Source organism: Lipotes vexillifer, unplaced genomic scaffold (genome assembly GCF_000442215.2).
Source record: "Lipotes vexillifer unplaced genomic scaffold, Lipotes_vexillifer_v1.1 scaffold740, whole genome shotgun sequence".
Taxonomy (NCBI): domain Eukaryota; kingdom Metazoa; phylum Chordata; class Mammalia; order Artiodactyla; family Lipotidae; genus Lipotes; species Lipotes vexillifer.
In genome coordinates, this window is record NW_006778610.1 from 501144 (window position 1) to 512532 (window position 11389).

An 11389-nucleotide genomic window follows, 5' to 3' on the forward strand; every position below is an offset into this window, starting at 1 on the left:
TGAAGAAACCTTCAGAAATGCAATCACCTTGTTTTAGAAGTGAGGGCACCAAGATCAAAAAAGCCATGCTGCTAGTGGGAAGCTGCTGCGTAGCACAGGGAGATCAGCTTGATGCTCTGTGATGACCTAGAGGAGTGGGATAGGGAGGGTGGGAGGGAGGCTCAAGAGGGAGGGGATATGGGGATATATGTGTACGTATGGCTGATTCACTTTGTTGTGCAGCGGAAACTAACAGAACATTGTGAAGCAATTATATTCCAATGAAGGTATTAAATAAATAAATGAGAATAAAATCATATTCATAATTATTATCATCATCAAGAAAATAATTTAGAAAACAAAAAATGAATTGGTAGACTGAAACAAAGTCATAACCATCACATCAAACTAATTGCTAATGGCCTAAACACCACCTACTGATAGAGATTAACAGAATGTGTTTTAAAAAAAATTAACTTTATGCTTCCCACAATAGAACTTAAAATATTATAGGTTAAAACTAAATTGACAGAAAAAGATGTACAATTCAAGTAGTAATAATAATAATAAGGCTAGAGTCTTTATATTAACATCAAATAAAATCAATTTCAAAACGAAATACATTTCCAGAAATAATAATGCTGAAGATGTCAAAGGTATCTTAACTGAACAAATGTTTGAAATACATGAAGCACCTGTCTGGTGGCAAGCCAGCATGTGTGCACTCCTTAAGAAGGAGTCCAGGCTTCTCCAGCCTTTCTATCTGTCCCAGAGGTTCTTCAACCAGCCAAGGGTGCTGGTCTCCTACATAGGACCCGGGAACTGACACACCGGGTCTGTGGCTCTCGACCCACCCACTCCCCAGGGAGGGTGCCTACCCATACAATCTCTCTTTTTCTCTGAATCCCCTCACAGGAGCACAAGCCCTGACCCAACTGCTTTTCTTTCCACTTTTCCCAATTATGTGTATATCTATCTTATAGCCTTGGTTGTACAGGAGTCCTTATGCCAGCATAAGGACAATATGGCATAGTCTTTATGCCATCCCAGTATGTGTGACCTGGTTTCAATATAGTTTTGATTTGCATTTCCCTAATGAGTGATGAAGTTGTGCTTCTTTTCATGTGTTTCTTACATTTTTTGTATCTTCTTTGTAAACATATCTATTCAAATCCTTTGGTCATTTTCCCACTTTTATCAAGGTATAATTGGCAAATAAAATTGTATATATGTTAAGAAAAAAAAGCCATGCTGCATTATAACTCAGTTCTTGTGCCTTCCATTTCAGTGTCTTCCACAACAATCTATTTTAGAGTATAGACAATGGAAAAATGGGGGAAAAAAATCATGGCATGGAATGATAGAATCTGGACATCTTAACCAAATCTATAGATATCTGTCTATAGAGGACAAGAACTTTAAAACCACAAGAGATGGAAAAGAGGCAACTATGATTATGGGCTTATTCTGTTCTGTTCTAACCAGCTGAATTAATCTGACACACAGCAGTGGTTGAAAAGATCCACTGCCCTGAAAAAATACAACTGACCCCTGAACAACATGGGGGATAGGGGTGCTGACCCTTCAGATAGTCAAAAATCTGAGTATAATTTATAGTCAGCCCTTCTTATCTGTGGCTCCTCCATATCTTCAGATCCTCCATATCTGTAATTCTGCATCTGAAGACTCAACCAACTGCAGATTGTGTAGTACAATATTATTTACTATTGAAAAAAATCCACTTATAAGTGGACCTGCATAGTTCAAACCTATGCTGTTCAAGGATCAACTGTACCATGAACTTTATAGATTCTCTTGTTATGATTACTTAGGAAACACTTTCCATGTATCCCTTTCTCACCACTAGTGAATTAACAGCCAAAATTCTGTTTTCTTCTTCTTCTCTTTCACTTAAAAAAAATATATACATATATATAACATATACATATATACATACATATATACACTGATGTATGCTAATTTGGGTTAGTCATTTGTGGTCTATTCAGATGTGGTAGCATTATCTTGAGATTCTGGTACTTTATGTACACAATCTCCTTGGAAAGATCCAAGGTAAATCTTGGATTATATTAATTCATTATTATAGTGAATTTCCTAGGTGACTGAGTAGAATTTTATAATTATATTTCATATATTTATATTTACGTTTAATTAAAATTTTTCCTCTTAAATGGAAGCTAGTATAGAAATAAAAATGCAGTAAAATTTCTATTTAAAATATTTTGCTGTTCTATTGACTTAATAAAATCCTATTTCTGATATAAACAATAATGTATAATTTCCTTCTCATTCTCTCTCTGTAGTCAAGCCTATGTGTAAACATATATGTATATTTATTTATAATTAATCACAAAATGTAGTTGAGCTTTCTGAACAACTATTTCTTTGTATCAAATCATCAAGCTAAATTTCAATCTTTTAATGAGTTTCTTTTCAAAGTGATCTAGTAACTTAAAGAAACTAGATGATTTGAGGGGCTACTACGTGATAGACATGCATATATTCCTTCAACGAACACTTACTAAGTCTCTATGAATCAGGCCCTGTCCTAGGTACTGGCAGGTAGAGAGATAAACCAGAGGGCATGCCTCTGCTATGATGGGGCTTACTTTCTATAGGGAGACAGAGAAACGGGAGTGGGGCGGGAGGGGGGAGTTGGGGAGAGAGAGAGAAAGAAAGAGAGAGAGGGAGAGGAGGGAAGGGAAGGGAAGAAAGGGAAGTATTTAAAGTTTGGAGATATTAGCATATAGATGGTATTTAAAACCACAGATAATCTAGGGAGACAATGTAAGTAATGAAAAGAAAAGGCTGAAGATTAAGCCCAGGACGCTGAAACTTTTAACTGTTGGACAAGGAGAAGGACTCAGCCAAGAAGTCTAAAACATTAGTGGCCAGAATGGAAGAGAAATACAAACAGCATATGTTACTGCAAAAGTCAAGTGAAGAAAATGTTTCTTAAGGAGAAGTGATTGGCTGTCAAATGTTTCGTTGAGAGGCTTAGTAAGATGAGGACTGAGAAAGGACCAACTAGCAACATGGTGGTCACTGTTAACTTGAGTGGCATGGAGGGAATGGATGTTCAGCTGGATAGAAGTGAATGAGAGGTCAGGAAGTAGAAACGATGAATATTTAAAAAACAAATCTGTGCCAGATGTAAATGGGGATAGATAAGTGGATACGAAAAGGTCCTTGTCTTCAAAGAGGGCCCTTGTACCTATAAGATAAACCTTTTATCAACAATCTCTGAAAAACACTCTTTGATACAAAACAGGGTTATATTTATATTAATATATACTCTATAAAGACCTGTTACTATATTGCAGGAAAAAGTTAAACTAAATAACATCTTTTATTAAGGACACAAAATCTTCAATCAAAGTTTTATCATCAGATTTTCAGGTTGTTTGTGTACAAACTAAAAATAGATTTTACACATCATTCCACAAATTAAAATGCTCAAACATCAGTGTTCAGAATATGACTATTCAAAAAAGAATTTGTAGACATTTTCTTTGTCCTATTTTCAAAATCTTCTGAGACAGGATAGCTACTACATATAATATGTGTGAACTGAATAAGGTAAATGTGACCTTTGCAACAAAAAGGTCTGAGATTTTATCTAATTATAGGCATGCTGAATGAATAGTTTAGAATAATGCACTACTGTCATCAAATCATATCTTCATATACATGTGTAATCCATTTTGCATAATGGTTTCAACTCAGTGTGTATGTAATTACATTGTAAAAGCACACTAAGAGCTGCTGCTGAGTTGAAATTTTTCTTTTGTCATTTAAGGAAATGAATAGAAAACACAGTCTTGTGAACATCAAAGTACTTTTTGAGACAATTAAATCTCATCAAAGAGGTCTCCTGGACTACTGTTTCTTAGAGTTTCTAAAGACATGTTTTCAGCTGGGCTGTGATCCTTTTTCAGCATCTCAGGTAGTGGAGGATCAAGCCTGGAGTAGAAAGAAAAATCAAGACAATTTTATTTTGAAAAACTACATACAGAGTAAAAGAAAATTAAGAGATACATAAGTGAAATAAAAGTTAAACCCTGCTTCCAAACTGCTACATTAACATAAAAAGAGATGAAAGGCATTTAATTTCTTTAACTGCTTTGGAATTAATCTGCCTCTATTCTGAGCTAACGAAAATTCAAGGGCCTATAACAATATTCATAATTAAGATCAAGAAATAAAATATCTTCTGCGCTGTACTTTTATGCCAGGACACTGAAGATTTCTCAAGCCATTTCTTTAATAATTCCATCACAATTTACACTTTCCTTCGGCTCCCTTAAATTCTAACTATTAACATTCATTTGAATCTCAACAGCAGGAAGTTCTGATCACAAAAATTTCTTTTAGTGGTCATTTGATTGTAAGTGTGTATATAATGACTTCACGTTTTTAGCAGTTGTTGATGAAATGCTGTTGGTCCACATTCATTTACTGAATCTACGTATCTTCATTTAGTAAGGAAATTTGTTCAGTTTCAGTACTGTAGTTACTACATCAATGGACTGATCTCTATATTTATGTAAATGTTCTCTGAGTCCTAGGATAAAAGGCATGATCACTAATGGATAATTGGTGTTTCAAAAATGGTGAGCTGGAGGGTAACAGAGCTCAATCAGAAGAAGACCCTAGGAATGTATATTTATACCCTTGTATAAACCTGGTCTGAATCAACCCAGTAATACTCAGTAAAATACCCAGATTTCCAACTACAAAGGCAGAAGCATCATAGCAGTTTGGTACAACTGAAAAAGAATAGGACTTGAGGGACCTCCCTGGTGGGTCAGTGGTTAAGAAACCACCTGCCAATGCAGGGGACACGGGTTTGATCCCTGGTCTGGGAAGACCCCACATGCCGTGGAACGACTAAGCCCGTGTGCCACAACCACTGAGCCTGTGCTCTAGAGACTGTGAGCCACAACTACTGAAGCCCGTGCGCCTAGAGCCCATGCTCCGCAACAAGAGAAGCCACTGCAGTCAATGAGAAGCCTGTGCACCACAACGAAGAGTAGTCTCTGCTCGACGCAACTAGAGAAAGCCTGCACGCAGGGACGAAGACCCAACACAGCCACACACACACACACACAAAGAACAGGACTTGAAGTCAGGACACATAGGGTTTAAATCTAGGTCTATTTCTTATTAGCCATGTGACTTTAGGCAAGTCATTTAACCTAACCGGACTTCTGTTCTCTCACCTCAGAGGTGGTCTAAAGATTAAATGAGATGTTATAAATGAAAATGCTTGTAAATTCCCACAAAACATTTGGAAACTATTATTATTAGCTCCTAATATTGCATAAATTACAAAAGAGCTCCTGCTAATAGTTTCTTTAATTTAAAAGACTAATCAACTAAAGATCCCCAAATGTTATGTTTAGATTATGAGTACTTCCAAAAGCCTGCACCCATACTTAGTTGCACAGATTATTAAAAATGAATCCACCACAGGGTCCTCCTTGGCCTCATGACTGCATACAATTAACCATGGTTGGCTGCTACTAGGCCTGGGACATGTTCTGTCTTATCCTGAGCAAGCCAAGTTCAGATAACATAACCCTCACAGGAACGCGGAGGTGCTACGCATTAATGCATTGTCAAGATGACAAGTACTACCCTCTGGGAGTTTCAATGCTAAAATTAACAATAAATACTGACATAATTACTGTAACATGCAATTAAATATCTAAAAATATATTCCATAGAAGGAGAAAATGATACAGTACAGAAGTATAATTATTACATGTATAAGTTTTCAATGTCAACTCAAAACACATTATACATCTTAGAATTGCTTTTTCTCCTCCTAGCAAAAGACAGAATTGAATTATTTCAATTAAAAAGCCAGATATGGAAAAACCTCTGTAATTTCATTCGTTGTCTAGACACTGTACAACCAGAACACAAAGAGTGATCAATTTAGTTAAAAAAAAAAATCAGCATATGACAAAAGGACCACTCTGAAGTGACAAGTCTGAAGGGAATAGATCCCTGGTTCTCCATTTAAGATTCCCATCTCTTTCTAAAGTCATGGGGAGCCTAAGATATAGATTTTGACTCTTTTGTTCTTAGTGTCTAGTACATAATAGGTGCTCAATGAAAGCTGTTCCATGAATGGAGATCATTGTTCTACAGCTTTCATATCTGTGGTAAGTCAACAGAGTAAATTTAAAACTCTCCCCACAACAAAAAAAATAGCTTAATCATTTTTATAAGTAATAAATGTTTATTGTAAGACTTTATAAAACTCCTGAAAAACATGAAGAAAGTTAACATGTCCATCATCCTACTTTGTATCATTTGTATTTTCATGTCTTTTCTTTTTTTACAAATATGAGATTATACATATAATTTTGCAGCTTGATGTCTTTACTCTAAAATATATTAGAAATGTATTTGCATGTTGAAAAATATATTTAGATCTATGCTCATCATTAATTTTAATTTGTTTATACTAAGAATACACTAATGACTATTTGGGTTGGTTCCATTTCTTAATGCTCTTATAAACAACACAATGATCAATAACCTTATACCTATATCTTAGTATATTTATCATATTTTTTCACGAGCGTGCTTATTCCAAGCATTCACGCTTACAGGTGAAATTTGAAAGCAAATAACTCAGAAACCTGTACCTGAAGTCTTAATAGAAAGTGAGCTGAAGAAGCAACTTGAAACTTGGGAGTTCCTCTCTTTCTAACTAAGTTACAACCACTAGTTATGGACCACTATAAATTCTAAATCTTCCATGAAGACTCTTTTTCTTTTTCCTTTTTTTTTTTTAAAACTTTCCACATTGAAGCTGATTTTCATTTTCTCTAATCATTTAAAGTACCGAATGTCGGCACCCAATATTTCAATACTAGTTTTGCCTTTAATCAATATTTAAGTATGTACTATGATTAGCTCATTATGTTAGGGAAATATAACAAATTTGATAAAGGTAACACATAATTTCTGCCCTCAGGAATCTTTCAGTTAAACTTTTTACTTTCTCTAATTTTTTTCAAATATGTTTTTTCACCCTAAACATTTTATAAGTAGCTTTAAGGCAATGACTGTGTAATATAATTTGTTCACAGTGATCTATCCCTTTAGGAATTTCTATAAACATTAAATCAGTATATAGGATTCAAGGAGACTTTTAGATAGTTTTTATGGACAACATGGTTCAAAAGGAAGAATCCTGAATCCAAGGTTAGGCAATCTTTATTTATGCTTCACCACATTAAGATTTTGGTCAGGTGGCAGCACCTTTCTGGATCTCTGAACTGATTTAAGCTGTAGAAAGTTAAGGTTACTATAAATGATCTTGGAAGTTCTTTCAGTCCCTAAATTCTGAGACAGTTATACTCAAATAGACTACTTTGCAAAATACAGGCTCTCAATAAATACCTGTGGAATAAATGAAAAAAGGTGAATTAAAAAGGAAAGGTTAATGAGAGAATAAGAAATCGTCTTCGTAGAGTTAAAGGCTAAAGTATAAGGATTTTTCAAATAAAGTGAATAAATAAAACTTCTCCAGATGATGACAGCCTTATTAAAAAATGGCTCATGGTCTCAATAATTTGCAGAGAGTTTTATGTTTTATTACTTGATTTCACACTGCATTAAAACACACACACACATACACACACTCTATAACTTGAATCAAAATTGCATTACCACCATCTAATTAACAGTAAATAGTGTAGATCAGAAGTTAGATTTGTCAAAAGAAATATCTCATCCTGGGAAAGTTTCTCTAAAATGTGAGAATGAATGATTGACTTCTAACTTTCTGAGAGTTAAATTACCAACATCTTTTAAAATGATTATTTCCAGTTATTGGCTCATTTTGTAAAGACATTTTCTCAGCCACGTTTAATATTGGTATTACCATGGCTGAAGTATCAACCTTTTCTTATTTAAATGAGAATCATTAGTATTGTTTGGAGCAAATTACTTGCATTTTATAACATATTCTGAAAATAATATTTCTGAAAAATGTCAAGGTGCCAGTCTGAGCAGACTGAGAGGTCCAGGAAAAGGTATAATGATTGATGGCACTGTGACACTTGAAAAATCATTTTCCTTTGACTATGACACAAACAATGGTTCTAAAGTCAAAAACCAAAAGTCAATTTGTATGTGGCTTAACTATATCTCTACCTACACATACAATACAATTCCAGGTGAATTAAACATTTAAATGAGAAAAGGCAAAATTTTAAAGCATTTAGAAGAAAACAGAGGAGAATTTCTTTAGGATCTTAGGATAGAAAGTTTTTTTTAAGGAGGAAAGTGAAACCATAAAGGTAAAGATAGATATATTCAATTACATTAGAAACATTAGAAGTAAGTACTCCTATTCATCAATAGACATCTTAAAGACAGTGAAAAGACAAGTCCCAAACTGAGAGGAAATACTGCAACATATGCTACTAACAAAGGATTATCTAAAGAATTCCTACAAACAATTTTTAAAAACCCAACATTATTAAAAAATATATGCCAAAGACTTCAGGAACTTCCGAGAAGTGGGAACAGTGAGGGTGAATAAGCATATGATAATTAGCTCAACTTCATTAGAAACCAAGGAAGTGCAAATGAAAACCGGTATGAAATATTTTGTACCAGATTAGCAAAAGTGAAAATGTCTAACAATAGCAAAGATCACAGAGAACATGAAATGACAAGATGAATTACTACTGGCTGGAGTATAAACATTTGAAACTACTTTAGATAACAATTTGGCAATAACTGTCCATGTCCATGAAGATTTATGTACTTATAACTAGGAATTCCACTTCTAGTTACATACTCCAGGAAATATTTGCATATGTGTGTCAGGATATATGTGCACAAATGTTCACAGGTGCATTATTTATAATAGTGAAAAACTGAAAACTACCCAAATGTCTCTCCACAGGATGGGCAAATAAATTATGGAATTTTCACACCATGGACTATGATGCAGCTACACACATGCACGGATCTCAAACATGATGGTGAGCAAAAAAGCAAGGCACAGGGCTTCCCTGGTGGCGCAGTGGTTGAGAGTCCGCCTGCCGATGCAGGGGACACGGGTTCGTGCCCCGGTCCGGGAGGATCTCGCATGCCGCGGAGCGGCTGGGCCCGTGAGCCATGGCCGCTGGGCCTGCGCGTCCGGAGCCTGTGCTCCGCAACGGGAGAGGCCACAGCAGTGACAGGCCCACGTACCACAAAAAACAAACAAACAAACAAACAAACAAAAAAGCAAGGCACAAAATAATACACAATATGATTATATTTATTGAAAGTCAAAAACATGCAAAACTATATAATATTACTCTTTGAACATTGATGTGTGTGTGTGTGTGTGTGTGTGTGTGTGTGTGTGTGTGTCTGTGTATGTACATAATAGTTCTGGATCTTATTTGCTCTTCCAAGACAATGCTCTCAGATTTCTGAGTCTTGTAACTTTGGCAACTGTGAAGATGGTTTTACAGAAGGGGCACGTTGAGTACTATGCATAAAGGGTTCCATTTCAGATATAACGGGTGACTCTGAAGTGGCCGCAGGATATCTAAATGCAGATAGAGGTTGAGTAGGTAAATGCTTGTACAGATGTAGAGCTCAGGAGAGATGACTGGACTACATGTACAGAGATAGCAGTCACTACCATTACAACTGGCCACTAAAGACAAATGAGTTGAAGAGATCTTCAAATGAGTTGAAGAAACTCCCAGAGAGAGTCTACCAGAGAAAAAACGTTTAATATAGAATCCTGGGAAATGTTAAAATTACAGGGGCAGATGGAAAGAGAGAGAAATGAATAAAAGGAGACTGAAATAGAATGATTCAAGAGATATGGGGAGAACCAGGGAAGAGAGTTGTTGTGGCAGCCAAGAACCAAGTTTATTTTGTGTGCCCACAGCTTGTGCTACTCCCATTTGCCACCCAAATGCTGGCTTTCTGTACAACTTTGACTGCTGAATCTGTAAACACATGTTAGGTAAATTATTTTCACCCACTAAGAATTATCTGGAGCTGAGAAGAATAAGCTGGAAGGATGCTGCTCTGCTTGTGATTCGTTACAGACAAGAAGAACAGGGAATGTTTTCTCTTGGGAGGAAGAAAGTCTTAAACCCTTGGACTGCAGCCGTCAGAACAAAAATCTAGCAAAATGGTCACTGGTCAAATCCTGCCTGGCCACCAAAGCAGAGCATTTTTAAGTAGCTCTTTCTCTCACATTAGGATAAAATATATTTTATATATATATATGTATATAGATAGATAGAGAGACAGAGTGGGAGAGAGAGACAGAGACAGAGACAGAAAGAGAGAGAGAAAGAGAGCTTTGTTTTACTAGCAACTTCCCTGGCATCTATCCACCTCACCTCTGACTTTCCCCTGGGACTGGGGTAGAGGTCAGATGTGTGGCAAGAGATGAAGATGAGAGATGAGGTAAGGGCAATGTATTAGGAGAGAAACAGACCCAAACATTGGTTGAGACATACATTATTTGGTAATAATAAAAGCCAAATATCTAATGGTTTGTTTTTTAGGATGTAACAAATCACACCTTCATCAAAATGACCACAAAAACAGCCAAGTCAGAGTATTATGTACTTGTTACTATTAAATAACTAGACAGCTATTGAACTGGCCTTAACAGAGTTCTCATTATGGAACAAACTCAATCAGAGAAACATCTTTTAAATGGAAAAGTTATAAATAATGGGCTTAAAGATTTGACATCACCAACATTACCACTGTATTTTCAAATTAAATTTTAGTATTTAAAAAAATATTTGAACTTTGAATAAATGGGAAAATAGCTACACATTTCTAGTTGACCATATAAAAACCAAAAGCATCTCCTAAATAAATTAACAGACTGAAGTCATCAGGATTCAGTAAAACAAGTGAATTCCAAACATTGTCTGGAATTCAATAGGCCTAGACAGCATTTCACTAGTCTGAGAAAATGAAAAGAAGTTGAAACTTTCTTTCTGGTAACCAAAATGGCAAATAAATAAATTGCGTTAGTTATTTTCAGCTAAATTCCTACATTTTTAAAAAATGAATATTCTTTTGCTGTTTAACTTTATCAAGAACAAGAATAAAATAGAAATAGTCTTTTGAAATAAGTAATTTTGAATAAAACATAGAATAGAGAATTATGAAGAGTAAATATACAATGTTAAAATGCACTTACAGGGCTTCCCTGGTGGCGCAGTGGTTGGGAGTCCGCCTGCCCATGCGGGGGACGCGGGTTCGTGCCCCGGTCCGGGAGGATCCCGCATGCCGCGGAGCGGCTGGGCCCGTGAGCCATGGCCGCTGAGCCTGCGCGTCCGGAGCCTGTGCTCCGCAATGGGAGAGGCCACAACAGTGAGAG

The 11389-nt window shown here is 35.9% G+C and overlaps 1 protein-coding gene across 1 annotated transcript in view; it reads right to left on the reverse strand.

The window, feature by feature from the left end:
• Window positions 1–3375: 3375 nt before the first annotated feature.
• The window catches only part of XRCC4 (X-ray repair cross complementing 4), a 265302-nt gene continuing 257288 nt past the window's right edge, over window positions 3376–11389 (reverse strand). The window contains exon 8 of the mRNA XM_007451707.1: window positions 3376–3963. Within this exon, the coding sequence (XP_007451769.1) occupies window positions 3852–3963 (112 nt within the window). The 3' untranslated portion in view covers window positions 3376–3851. The remainder of the gene's footprint in view (window positions 3964–11389) is intronic.